The sequence below is a fragment of the Physcomitrium patens genome, chromosome 4, assembly GCF_059467195.1.
Source record: "Physcomitrium patens ecotype Gransden chromosome 4, ASM5946719v1, whole genome shotgun sequence".
NCBI lineage: Eukaryota > Viridiplantae > Streptophyta > Bryopsida > Funariales > Funariaceae > Physcomitrium > Physcomitrium patens.
This window is the reverse complement of record NC_143413.1, coordinates 19,754,774-19,769,344: the sequence shown is the minus strand read 5'-3', so window position 1 is coordinate 19,769,344 and position 14,571 is coordinate 19,754,774. Positions and strand designations below refer to the sequence as shown.

General features: G+C 39.5%; 2 protein-coding genes across 5 annotated transcripts; both read right to left on the bottom strand.

The window, feature by feature from the left end:
- Positions 1–504: 504 nt before the first annotated feature.
- On the bottom strand, positions 505–1,908 carry LOC112281710 (uncharacterized). The gene is made up of 3 exons (XM_024518533.3): positions 1,316–1,908; positions 971–1,077; positions 505–818 (listed from the first exon to the last, which is right to left on the bottom strand). Exons 1-3 carry the CDS (start codon positions 1,481–1,483, stop codon positions 722–724), a joined length of 372 nt encoding a protein of 123 aa, XP_024374301.1. The 5' UTR covers positions 1,484–1,908; the 3' UTR covers positions 505–721.
- Positions 1,909–4,832: 2,924 nt separating this feature from the next.
- Positions 4,833–12,965, bottom strand: LOC112281534 (uncharacterized). 4 transcript variants are annotated; one of them, XM_090250110.1, is made up of 14 exons: positions 12,841–12,914; positions 11,778–11,820; positions 10,976–11,471; positions 10,013–10,402; positions 9,626–9,746; positions 9,241–9,337; positions 8,670–9,003; positions 8,214–8,467; positions 7,883–8,031; positions 7,308–7,678; positions 6,596–6,874; positions 6,150–6,459; positions 5,596–5,822; positions 4,833–5,398 (listed from the first exon to the last, which is right to left on the bottom strand). In XM_090250110.1, the coding sequence occupies exons 3-14, from the start codon at positions 11,173–11,175 to the stop codon at positions 5,101–5,103; spliced, it is 3,030 nt and encodes a 1,009-aa protein (XP_090106236.1). In that variant the 5' UTR covers positions 11,176–11,471; positions 11,778–11,820; positions 12,841–12,914; the 3' UTR covers positions 4,833–5,100. The 4 variants fall into 4 exon arrangements, with proteins under 4 accessions (XP_090106236.1, XP_090106235.1, XP_090106234.1 ...); XM_090250109.1 differs by lacking the exon at positions 12,841–12,914 and adding an exon at positions 12,577–12,704; XM_090250108.1 differs by lacking the exon at positions 11,778–11,820 and having other exon boundaries at positions 12,841–12,965.
- Positions 12,966–14,571: the final 1,606 nt, after the last annotated feature.

Here is a 14,571-nt window from a genome sequence, read left to right as displayed (position 1 = left end):
TTGTAACTATAAATGGAGAAATTGAATATCTAAAAATATTTCACAGTAGGGGAGGCCCACTCCTATCTAACTAATCCCTTCTCATTGAAATTTACTCTTCAAGTTAACGACAATTTCTTTTTCTACTTTAGAATAATAAATATTGTATTGATAAAATTTTAACAGGATAAAAAAAGACATAACAGTAGTGTCAACTTAGCGACACCACCACCTAGACATCTCCTTTATTTATCTGCTTTACTTAGTTTCCATATTACTGATGTTTCTATGTTGTGGATGGCTATTGTTTTTTGTTTTTGTTTCTACAAATTTTATCCTCATTAGTGTACAACTTGTTGAAAAACTTGTAACAATAATGAATTATTGGTGTAGGTGGGGGCACACAGTAAAAGGAGGTGTCCACCTCATAGTTCCCTATGAATTCAACAGAATAATGAGATTGTGAAGCCTGTAGAGCTGTGTATACATGTTTAAGCAATAATTACAGACTTTAAAAGTTTCTCGTTTGAAATCCAAGTTTGAACGTCATCAGCCAAGTCCATACAGATTTGTCGGGCAGAAGCCAATTAATACATGAGGATTGGAAGTGAAAGAATACTAGAGTTCTGTGCTCATTTTTCTGTGGATCAAACTCAGTTAATCTCCAAGAGCAAAAACTATGCGACAAAGTTGAAAAATACTGCAACAAACATTGCACTTCAGTGAAGAAACGGACCTCCCATCAAGCGCCCTGTATATATACAACAGTGAAAGGAAGACGACATTGGGGGCACCAGGTATTACTCTTGTACAAAGCACATCGTAATATACAAGTAACGCTGCAACAACCAGATGGACAGGTCAGTGAAATTGCGCCAGTTCTAACTCCTTCAACAGTACCACAAAACCAAGGTGATATGTAAATAATGATATCTTTACAGAATAAAATGCACATGCAACATCCACCATAAACTGCTACTGAGAGTAATACCAGTAAGAGTGCTCGCATTCTTTGATCTGAGATGTCTCTGCCAGCTTAATTTTATCTAAGCAGATAGCACAAACGTCAGGATCAGAGGGACCTGCGCTCCCGCTCACCTGACACCCCAAAGAACATAACATACATTACTTCAAGGTGAAGTATGATACCTGCAATTCAAAACATGATCCAAAAAACTTCATACATTATTCATCATTCTAAAGACATTCTACGTGGTTTCAATTTGCAGACATAAGTTGAGTAATACCAATCAAGGAAAAATCCAGTGCTAAAACTGACGCAAGTTAATTAAAATAAAATAAAATACTCAACATGCAACAAAATTTTGACACCCACCAGACCAGGAAAGACATTGGCTGGAACACATGCGCTGGCCTCTTCCTCGTATTTCTCTCCAAGAACGGGTGCAATACACACTTCTCCTGAGGACTCCTTTCGGCCCAAGCTTCCTCCAGGTACTTCAAATAGCGCTGAGTCTGCTTCTGCTGTGGAGTTAGAGATCATAACAACAGATAACTTCTCCGCATCATTTACTTCACCACAAGTGCCCCGGCAAACATCTAAAGAGTTGCCCACAGGTACGCCAATTTCATTGGCGCATCCCTAGAGGACAGACATCGAATCACTTGTTGCCAGACTCTCATCTATGTCTCCAATGATTTGCCAAAAAATCCGCGCAAATGTCTACTAATTGACTCAACTGTACAGAATGCAAGCGTGACTAAACGACTTGAAAAAACATAATTACGATTGGGAGGGAAACTTCAAAAAAGCAGATAATTGTATTACTCCGCTCCTCTTTCTCTCGCCCACCGGGTGAGCGATCACTAATACAGTGAAAGCAGCTCACAGATTAGAGCACACGAGACAACAGCTGCAGGACAGACAATTCCCGGATTCGGAATTGTAGGGGCTGTCGCTCTATAATTCATATGTGCAAACTAGTTTAGTCAAAGAAATAGGCTAAATATATTGCATTTAAACATAGCAAATAGAGTGCTAATATTATAGTGTTGAGAAAGTGATCTTTTGTACAAGATCCAATAGGTATTGATCTTTCATTGCTAAGTTGACCGTCTTAACAACAAGGCTCAACAGATCTTGGTTTGCTGCAACCATATTATTACCCTTGATTGTGCGGCCAAATGAATATTAAGACTCCACAACCAGATCATCTTGCAAGCTAGATAGGTCCTACAGTTCCATACCTGCCAATTTAGGATCCTTATTTGGCTCAAAATCCAATAAATCATTTTCATTGTGATACTCCTCCACCACATAGGGAGTATCACAAAACATTGTTAGTTTAGATATCTTCAATTTGCAATACGCATGGCATATCACATGACTTTGCTTATAAAATATCCTTAGTTTTTGGAATTGCTAAGCTTAGGAATTTCAATGTGGCCCTTGTATAAATACACAATGCTTGATGTGATAGAAAAAGAATGTAATCAATAATTGGAAGGTTAACTAAATTTGATAAGATTATTGTCTTTAGGTAGGCATCAGCCTCTTCTAGGACTCTACTATCATGCAAGATCCTGCAAGCCATAGTAAGATATTAATAAGGACTTGATTGGGGTCTGGCAGTGTTGAAACCAACTCCAATTTGTATTGTTCTTTATTCCTTTTAGAATGGACTCATTAGTTAGAGAGGCTTCAAAATTCAAACTATTGTCTTTTGTGTTATGTAGATTGCTTTCTATCAACTTAGTGTGGTTGATTTTAGAAGATATTTTTGGTTCTAACATATCTTTTACCAAAGTCTTGAACAATAGTGTAATGCTAAGATTTTGATTTTTTTTTTTTTTTTTTTTTTTTGTCTAGTAATTGTATACAAATTTCATGACATCCAATGTAGTATTTGTTGTGATTTACTCCCTTCTACTTTTATATTCATTGACTTATAATTTATTATTTTTTAAAGGATAGAAGTCATCTTATTGGCATTTGTAATTAAATATAATCTAAGATAAAGATCTTCCATTTAAGATGAACCAATATATTCAAATTGCATAGTCTTGTTGTTATTAATCTTTTTACATCCATCAACTTTATGCAATAAATTGCTCACAAACTCTTAGACCAAGTTCTTGCTCAAGGAAATAGCTATGATTCTCATCACAATTACCTATAACTTCAAACGAAATTTTAAAGGTAAATTTTCTTAGATGTTGTTAAACAATTGAGAAGAATTGAACCTTGAAGCATCTACAACATTAAAGTTGCAAAAGGAATAAGGTGGCTTATTTCATTAAGTTAAATTTTTCTTTGTAAAAGGATGTAGTTGTACTATATTTAGCCTCTTTTCTCTTATATCAAATTAATATGAAAATATTTATGTTAGCAACTTTAAAAGTATGCATTTTCTTAAATAAATTAGTTAGCATATTTGAAGAATCATATATCTATCTATCAAAGCCTTAGAGCTACTACTCTATAATACCCATAATGAAAGTCTCTTAGTTCGATTCAATCTTTATTGAATATTTGTCTTTATTAATGCAAAAAAAATATTTAATTTAGTTATCAATTTCTAAACAAAATTGGTAGTATGTTAATAATTCAAAATTATTAATAAACATAGATTTTATTAATATTAGTCATCAACTTATTCAAACTTAATATCGAACTTCCATCCAACTCTCAAATCTATTACCATGCACAAATGCAATTGTGTTGATTTTTTATTTTCTATATTATAATCCACAACATTGCATAGCTTGGCCTATGATTTGTTATTAGATGAATTAGTTAGCAATAATAAGGAATTCTTTTAATAAGTCTTTTAGTGCAATTTAAGTTGAAATCTTAAACAAACTTATAGAATAGATGTTTTTTAGATTCCAAATCATGTGTGGATCATAGTTTGGATTCTAAGATTGAAATATGTAAAACTTGAGGTTGAATCTATATGAAGATTTAATTAAAATTTGTCAAGTTATTACTTTAGAAGAGGTTCTAAGTATAAATAGCTACAACCAAGATTTTTTTTAATTGAAATAGTATCTTCTACAAATTTATTTTGAAATTTATTTGAAACCTTCCTTCCTAATATTAAGAATAAATTCTTTAAATTTTCTACCCACAAAACATGCAACAATAGTGTTTCAACTTCTTTTATCACAAGCTCTTTTACCCATTGCAATTTCACATGGTTTGGTGCAATTAAGTGAACTTACATAGCTTTTGAAAATTCCCAAAGAAAGAGACTTGCCTAATAAGAATTTGCTTGAGTGTGGGTGGTTGATGCAAGTCATAAGATGCAATCATCTCATATTTTTTTGTTACATCCATAGGCAAGTTAAGGCTTGAGACTGAATATCAAATCCCTGACCAATAAGCATTGCCCTTGCATTGTCAACCTTCCCTCTAACTTGCTCAACATGTATTGCCAACACATCTCCCCTTGCTTTAAAACCTAAAAAATAAAAAATGAAATAAAATGAAACCTTACTAATCTAATCGAGTATAATTTGCTTAATACTAAACTAAAGCACCTAATTTACAATTGAGTAAGGCAGCTTAAACAGTGCCTGAAATCCTTCCCAAGCGCACAAGCTACATTAACCAACTCATTGTCCCAAATGCCTTCTGTAAATCCATAGTGGGTTTTTTAAACTATATACTTTTTCGGCTTTGACATTACTTGAAGACAATAATACAAACAATAAAGTTATGCACAAGAATAAATATATTCTGTGATAACAAGAGAGAAAGAAAGAGAATAAGATTATTGAACACTATGAACGTAAAAGCAATAAGAGCATGAAAACGAAGGGACTGTTTGCAAAAACCATTGAAATGAAATAAACCAATTCTTGTTTCGTTGGGTTTCCTTAGAGAAAAATGAGTACAAGAAGAGCAATGACTTTAACAACTTTATTGGGTGACATTGTAGACAGAAAATGTATATTCTGCAAGGAACACCGATTCTCCGCCACAACTGAGAACAAGAATCACTTTTATATAATTTTGCACAGTTGGACAATGAAAATATGATTTGGAGAAAAATGCAATTAGATTTGGATTCGACATTTAAAGCCACAAATTTTCCTTCAGAAAAGACGGCATACGACGAAAATGAATTTTGGAAAAGAACCTGCATATTATTGGAACTATCCAGGAAAGAAAAATTGGATCCCTTTCCCAACATTTAGCTGGTCAACGTAACTACTGTTAGCATTGGTACCAGAAATGGCATCACCCTCCATTTGATACCGCTCTCGACTAGGATCCGTATCGCAAGGGTCGTACTTTGCCTTGTAAAATGCAGCTCTTGAAGATTCAGATTGCGGTTGCTGACTCTCGGAATATCTCAACTGTTCTGGCGATGTTTGCCGGATTGTTTGCATGTACTGAGCAGAGTGTTCCATCCCATATCCTGTCTTCAGTGATGCCCGATCACCACTTAGTCTGCAAATCATAATTGTAAATCAGAGGGCAGTCTATTTTATTACTTTCAGAGTACAATTTTTATTGTTGATAATAAGATTATTATTTAAAACCCTGGCTAGCAAATTCAATTAAGTTGGTCAATGTTGTGCACACAAAGACCTGGCATTCAATGTCAGCAAGAGACTGAGGAATTATCAGAGGATGATGTAGCTGACCTTTGCTCCTTGGAGACTTTGCTTCCACTCTGGATGTTGGCTTTTGCCATTTGTAATGCACGCAGCACATCACTTACATTCTTATTAACTCCATTTTTGGGACCTTGTTGAACAGGTGAACTTTCCCTAGGAGCATCATAAGCAGGCCCATATCCAAGACTTAGCGTAGGCTCAGCACTGGGGTAGAAATTTTGAGCCGAATACTGGTGTCTAAAAGCATTATCTACCTGTTTTTTGATAGGAGATAACAACAACAGCTTATTAGTGAGGCCATTGTAAAGAAGAGCAGCATAAGAACGATATTTCAGCAAAGCACCAAGAGACTTCTGTAAAAATTCACAAGAAACTTCTAAACTCGATCAGACGTCACAAATAGACACGCAGACAGAAAGAGATGGAATAGAGACGAGTAGATATGATGCTAAGTTAATTATAACGTCGAAGGGAAGGACATTGAACAAGACTGGAAAACAAGGAAACTCGAAACATCGAAGATACAGTGACTCCAGAAAAGCATGATACTCGAGGCAATGTTCCGGCGAATCGAATCTAACCTTGGCAACAGGAAAGCTGTCTCGCCTCTGTCCACGTGCCTCATGCATTCTTTCATCACTGTGACGTAGATCGTCGTAAGCCCCGGAGGTCTTCTCGAAACTGTTTGGAGATAAGTCCGAAGCCATTGCTGCGGGATACCCAGAATAGGATTGCCGTCTCCCTAGACCAGGACTTGGTTCATGCTGTTGATGCAGCAAACCGTAATCCTCCACAGCTGGCCAGTCATTACTATCGGAGTGAGACCTCCGATGCCGATGTCGATGCCGACGAGCACTATCAGGTTGGAAAAAGTCCTCCCTTTCGCTTCCCCTATCAATTAAAATGTGCACGTCAGAAATATTACCAATCACTAATGGATGATGATTCTTACCATAAGACATTCCACATCGACTACATTGAAGCCACGCCGAGCATTGAAAATACGATTCAAGTTGTCAGTTCTTGCCTGTAGAAACCATCTCTTTCAATTCGATTGCTTTCACCACTGTATCCCCGATCTTTATCGTCCCATGTGGGTTGCCCAGCCCTAAGGTCTGGTTGAGAGTTTCGGTATCCATCCTCAGCTGATCTGTTAGTAGAAAATTGAGGTCTATCTGGGAGACCTTCTGCATGTGGCGGATATCCACCTTGACTGTAGGTTCGATTACCAGACTCTTCGTAATATAAAGCAGTCTCTTGGTCCGATTTCCTTCCAAGCCATGGCTCATGTCCTGCTCCCTGCAACCTGAAAGCAGAATTGTTGTGAGCCAACCCACTAAAAAAGATCAGAAGTACCTGCTAAAACTCAGAACTATCGCATATCTGAACATGACATTCTTCGTAGGTCTTGTCCGAGCTTAAAAGTTGCGATCAGGATTAGGGCTTCCGCCATGTTGGGAGTAAAAATGAACTCATTTAAACAACATGAATGACTTTGGAGTATGGAATGGTGCCTACCAGGCTGGCTAAACTAAAGATCAAGCTATGAGTGTTTTTTTTGTATATCAGTATGAATGCATATTCCATGTTGCGAAACAAGTTGTTCGCAATGGCTGCCAAAAAGAAGCCGAGCGCAGATCCACGAGTGGCAATCAAGGACGTCGAGGTAAAAATAAAACGTATAATATAAACGGGTACATCTATTAAATTGAGTATGGGAGGTGAAATAAACGACGTACATGGAAGGTGCCGCAGAGCGATCCTGAAACATTCGATTGTGGTTCACATGGGTAGGATCGTTTGGTATTTGTCCGTGTACTGAATCAGGATGTCGACCACTAGTTCTATGTCTTCGCGGCCCCTCGAGATTCCATGAATCCGATTCAACATGTGGTCCTTCACGGTGAGGTGAATTCATGTCCGAACTATACTCATTAGGTCTCGTAGGAAGGTCCAATGTGCTCTTACTTTTAGCTAACCGTGCATGATGAGACCCCAAGAAGGATGGATCATCCACCAGATCATTTGATCCATGCCTTTGATCTCCATGTTGATATTCCCGGGGTCTAGCAGAAGCGTTTGGTGATCGAATGCCATTGAGATCATCACCCTGTCATCAAGAAATATAAGCCGATTGAATCGAACAGATACGACTAAAGCTAGGACCAAGCCAGTGCCATGCTACGATCGCACTCATAGAGTTTTACAGGCTCGCCATTTATTACTACTAATTGGCGAAAAAGTGAAGTCTTAGCAAATGTTGTAATGTGGCAGAGCGATCAAATGCAGAAGGAGGATATGCACAAAGCTTTACCTGCCCCAATTTTCTTTGATATTCCTGATAGTTCCTGTTCCATTCTCGTTGCACACTTTCCTGAGCAGCAAACTGTTCATGCAGCAATGCTTCCCTCCTCGCATCTCCCTGAAATTGGCCCTTGCCTTGTGCGACTTGCGGTGATGGCGCTGCGTTCGTCAAATGAGAACAGAGTAAATGAGTAAGCCTGATGAAAGGGCTTCATCGTGACTGTATCATATAGAGCTTCCCAAGTTTCATAATGAGACAGCACAATACAAATATGTCCTCAGAAAATGTTACTTGAAAGTTCGAGTTTCTGAATGGAGATTCCTTTCCCACTTGTACACACCTGAATGACCTTCGTTCACTATTCTTGGCACATCATGAGGTTTGATCATTTCTTTTTCAGATCTCAGGCGTACATCATGGGACGGACTAACTTCTTTCTTCGAAATAATATCCTGAAGAACAGTAGGTACTTGGTCCATCCAGCTCATGATCTCTTCTCGCACAACAACTTCGTCGCCTCTCTCTTCAGCAAGAGCAGTCATCTCCTCACTGATCTTACTCCACATGCTCCGTAAGCGAATTTCAAGTGCAGCCCTATCCAAACACATTGAGGATATTAAGTGGCGGTGTGCAGAAGATCGAACGGCAATTCTCCCATCGTGGTTCACTTAAAGGACATGAGAAGCTAGCAAAACGAACATTTCGACAAGTAATGGTACTAGATCTCCGAGATTGTAAGACCAGCTCGAAAAACAAAATTATGCAGTTTTAAAATCGCAAGTGTTAGTAGGAGTACCTGCTGTTCTGATTTTGAGGTGACTCTGGAGTCCTCTCCGACGAATTCTGAAGGGCAGGCTTCATACCAGATCTACCCTCCTCAACTGTGCGTTCATGAATCTTGCTCACAATCTCCGGCAACTGGTTTTTTGTGGTAGAATGCCTATCCTCAACAGAACTTCCATTAGAGTTTGTCCGCGACAAGTCTTCAATAATACTTGAATCTGGCTGCAAAAATTTTGTATCCTCCCTGCCCGATTTTGAGCTCGAAACTGGCGAGCTTTTCGTAGGATTCAAAGTGCATTTATCTGATACTTCGACAGGTGCCTTTTCTGTAAATTGATTAGAACTTTCTGCATACAAAATAGATATATAAACATGTCATCTTAGTATCTGGCCATAAACCTAAAACTCAGACTTCAAAACTTTATCCTCTTTCTCCCAGATCAGGAACAGGAACATTCTACGAAACAAGTATATCAGGTTGCAACAGCCTGCTTTACGTCGGAGAAAAGACGCAAAATCAGGATTCGCATTGAGCAGACAGTAACCAAACCACAACCAGGAAAGGGATAATAGCACATATTAACCTGCCAGTTTTAACTTCATGACTGCTTCCTGAGCAGCGACCTCTGCCTTCTTTCGATCTTCAATCGCCTGATCCAGCTTCTGTTCCAGTTCAGACACCTGGCATCACACTCAATGAGCATGAGATAGTTCATACCTCTCTCAAACCAGATCCTCATGAGTAGAACTCAAACTGATGGAAATCATTCATGAACACACCACAGGGAGGAAAAAACCAGTGGACAAATACATGAACTGCCTTCACCAAGGCCGACAGGACGAGTGTCATCGCTACTGCTGAACATGGTTGCAGCAAGTAGGTCAGGACTGCTTCAAATTCTGATCAAGGTGCTAAAATGTGTGTAGAATCGCAACATGAATAAAAATCTGCGACAAACCATCATGTACCTTCGTAACAAGTTGCTGAACTTTCAGTTTTGCAGCCCTGGAAGCAGAACGTTCAGATAGAAGCCTAGCTCGTAAGAACTCAATCGTCATCGTCATGACGTCATCCCCTGAAGATAGCTTCCTACATAACATTGCATGGAACGGCAGGAAGAGAATACATTAAGCATGCGCGTAGTCTTGAAGTTCTGCTGCAACAATCTCCTACCTGAGACCATACGACACTGATACAAAAAAGAGCATTGCCACATGAGGCCATACCACACAGATTAGCGCATCCACGTAAGAGTCCGATGTTTTCAGAGATTCCAAAGACTGCTTATACATAGTTCGGGTGAAAATAACGGGGGATCGACCTGATGCAACAATACAATGATCCTTCCCAAGTACCTGTCAGGACCTTCGGGAGACTCAGGACTGGAGCTTCTATCTACATTTCCTGCTTGCGCCTTCAAAGAAAGTTCATCAACTGACTTGGTACAATCAAATGCAGCCGCCCCATGTACAGACACGCCTTGTGGCTGTTTCTCAGGTGCACGCTCCTCCTTTCCATTACTCACAGCTGGTTGAACCCCCAGATACCCATCATGAGGCATAACAACCGAACCCATAGAACCCAATCTCGAGCGTTCCACGGCCTTCTCTTCTTCTTCTTGTTCACGGGGGTTGGATTTCCACCTCAGTGGAGTAAGGGGCGTTAGCGGTGTGATATTCCTAGGTGTCACAGAAGGACTGCCGGTTCCAGATTCCTTCTCAGTCTCCACAGAAGGTCTTGACCTTCTGTAACAACACATTCACATCACATACCATTTAGTCACTTACAAAGAGATGGCATATTGAAGACTCCAAGACGTTAAGAACGTACCCAGCAATGATCCACAAAAGCTCAACCCAGGATCATCACGAAATATGCCAACTTTTGCCAGTCTAGTTTTCAAGATGAAGCACTAACTGCAGGCATTGATGGAATTTGCTAAAACCACATATTCATATGCATTGGTGCTTTCAGAAAGGCTCCCCTCATGAGAGTAGAGTCCCTCCAACACTGGCAATCGTGTTTCATAATACGACATCGTCTCACAGAATCTTACTTGTTTCACACCGCAATTAAAAAGCACCAATATTTAGCCTCAAAAATTGTGTTACAAAGAACTAAATACTTCTATGAAATGCACGAAGGTTGTATTATTTTCTCCTAAGTCGAACTACAGACAATTATGTGTTCAATATCGCTACTTCAAAAACCATGTGCAAGTCCAAAAACTGTTGGACAATGTAAGGCATGAAACTGGTTCTCATATGAGAAACAACAACTCAAAATTAGGTACGAGACAAGGGTAGCAGTCTCAGTACCTCATGGAAAGCTGTCTCAGGGGGGTATTGCCAGTCCCATTGTCGACCATTCCCTCCTTGGACACAGAGACACTGGAGGAATTCCCATCCACAACAGCCTCAACAGAACCATTGTTGGAGGATATGCTACTAACACTTCGTGAGAACCAGCTCTTTACGGCTAAGAGCTTCCTCTCTTCAAGGGGCTCGTCCTTGCTCATCAATCCAGTTACTGGTCGACAAGGGAAGGAGGTGAAGATGTCCAAGTTTCAAACCTCTGTTAATTCGATATTCGTCTCCACCAGAGACTAAAAAATAACTACAGTATTTGAAATTTTGTTTCAATTGCTCAAAGACTAGAAGAAACCCTGATGGCTATTGTATGCGATGATTGTGTGTGAGCATCCACTTCACAAGTTCCGCCTCTCTACAAAATCCTAGTAGTTACGGTCCGCATAGCTTCTCCTTCGAAGAGCACGGTGCAGAGTACCCTCCAATGCAGCAACAGCAGCTACGCCTGCGAGTATACGCGCAATGTAAATTCATGAGCTCGTTGAAATCGACAATGTAAAATCCTACCGCCACTGGACGCAACTACAATACTTGTAAGCAATCAATCCCTAAAATCAATTCGACACCTCCAAGGTGTACACAGAAGCAACAATGACAACGACAACGACAACAACAACAAGTTTCAGATCGTACACATGAACATCTAAACCCGTGCCTGTGCATTCCTGTAATGATCCCACCATTCAAGAAGTGAAGCCCTAATCGTACGAGAGAGATAGAGATCGTACTAAACACAAGGAATGACCATTACATTGCAGTAGCTGGATTACTCCTTTGAGAGGCACGTCAACATCCTACATTGCGCGTTCGAGTCGATCAATGGATCCCGAAGAATCAGAGAATTGTAGCTACATTTAAGAAATAAAAAAAAAAAACAAACAAACAACAAACAAACAAACAAACAAACAAACAAAAAAACAAAAAAGTGGTGACTGCACTCCCGACGGGATCATTACTTCTCACACGACCATTTTATCGAAAAGCTGCTCCACGGATGATCTAAGAATACGCTGTTCTCATCTACTGTGATAGGTACTAAAATTCGGAGTGAGACCCACAACTATCCTGACTGCTGCTGGCTCACGGTATTAAACTCTATCCAACCTAAACCGATTTCCAATGCGAGCAATATGGCACACCATATTACGGTGGAGAATTGTCTTCTTTAAAATGCAAATCCGTCAAGCGCACAGCCAAACATTTCACCAGAACGAAAGGGGGGAAGAATAGAGAAACTAAAATCAAGCATCCAAACAACACCAAAAACTCTTCACCGATCGTACTCAATAACTATACCCTGATTCACCAGCCCCGACAACTAACCTCCTCCAACAGATCCACGAGCCACTTCCCGCCACTGTCCCAAATGCAAATGGCCCACAGACCCACTCCACTCACCCTCGTAAACCGACATCACCATCGCTACCAAGAGGCAACAGTAACACTGAATCTCACCACCATCCACAGCCCTAACTCACCGCATCAACATCCAGCGCTCTCTCTCTCTCTCGCTCTCTCATACACTTACCCCTCACAGAATCTTCACTTACCTTTCCGAGTGGCACAAACTGATGCACCCTTACAACAACAGACACCACAACTCCCGACTCATGCACTCGAACACCTGATCTCTCCCTCCATCACGGCGAGTGTAGCCTCCCAAACAATCCAGCCACCACTCGCAATCGTCACCACAAGTCACGCGACAAGAAGCCAACCCAGCCGATCGGTGGTAAGAAGTGGCGAAAAAAAAAAAAAAAAAAAAAAAGAAGTATAGGAGGACAGAGCATTTAGCACACAGGGCTGAACCCTACCATTACCAACGTCGCTCCCCAACTACGCTGTATCCATACCGATCGATGCGGCTCCGACGCCCCGCCACAACAGGCCAGGCGGGAGCATTTCTATTTCCTCCTTTCCCACGCCCCGCCATGTCCACGAATAGCATCCCCCTCCTAATTTCTTTCCGCGAAATTCAAGTGAAATCATCCGCGCGTAACTTTAATTGGTATAGTAACTTTTTTCAGTGGTGTAATTTCGGTTTACCGTTCCTGGGGCGGTCAATACCGGTTGACGTTGCCGTGGAGAATGTGCAGCGGCAGCCCGCCTGACACCACGCTCATGAGTTGACGTCAAATTTCGAAGACCTTCTTTTCAACAGATTCTGCGCATTTACGCCACGGTGTGTTAACATTATTGCGAAAGCCTGCGACACGGCTTTGGCTCTACCTTTTGACTTTAGCTTTTGCCTTTTTCGATATTAGGCTGCGTGGCACTAGTGGGGGGTATGAATCTACAATACCAGAATCTAGAACGTGTTTCATAAACTTATTAATATTTATTTTTCTCTGTTTGTATTTACATATAACATGTTGAAGCAATTGACAAGCCAGTGTGGAAACTGTCTTGAACTCCAATGGTCAAAAACAGTCAGCGGAGCCCCGGAAAAGGGTTACTTGTGACCTATATAATGAAGAACCAAACCCTGAGAACGAAATGTCAACAAAAGAGGATTTAGAATGGTGCCCATGTCCAATTCCCACCTTTAAACCAAAATAGTTGGCTTTTATTAAAATAAACTTCCAATTTCACGTAAAAAAAAATAAAAAAAAAAAAAAAAAAAAGTGACGTAAACACTTCAAATATGTGAAGTCCACAAAGTTGGAATTGAGTTTGTGAGGCTCTCAAAGGTGACTGCAAGCTGCATTGCCATTTCTAAATCACAAGCTTGGTTACAGAACAAGCAAGTGAGATGTAGAGTGACTGTATATGATAAAGCTGAAAATAAAACATAAGTTTCCAGTTGCTTCACTAAAGGAGAAATCAATATTTTTTTCAAATTAAGTATTCACATTTTAAAAATAAATAAATACACGTGTACACATGTTATTGCATTTTAAATTTGAATGATGGTAGGTTTTGAATTTTTATTTCTTTGTCTTCAAGACTACAAACATTAAATCAGTTTGCATACAATGATAAACCCTTTAATACCACGCTGAACATAAATTACATCACATTGCTCAAATGAGAGTTTAAGCTGATTTCCTAATCGGATCTCGATTGTTTATTGATTTCATTACGTAATTTAACTGCATCAGTATAATATATATATATATTAACACAACTCTTAAACGCACTCTTAGCGACCATTCAATACTTGTGTGTCAATTTTCCACTTCCCAAGCAATTTAATTCTTTACTAACTGCTTTGAATATACTATTTCTCGTTGTGATTTATGATTAAACTGTGCAGGCTGCATTGGTTGAAGGCAAAACTTTGACAATGCAAAAATATTGTTCTCCTGCAGATTCTACAAGAGGGATGGTTCTGTAGGTGAAAGGTAATCCTTGGGCACATTTTACACCAAATTTTATTGAGTCTACAATTTCATCCACTTTTTTTTTAATTAATTTGTACATTAGAAATTAAACAAATTTGGTCGAGGTACAGTCAAAACAACTATGAATCTTCCTCACCAACTAGAAAGCAATACAAGAACGTCCTCTACATTTCATCAAAACAATAAGTTTACTTTGATTAT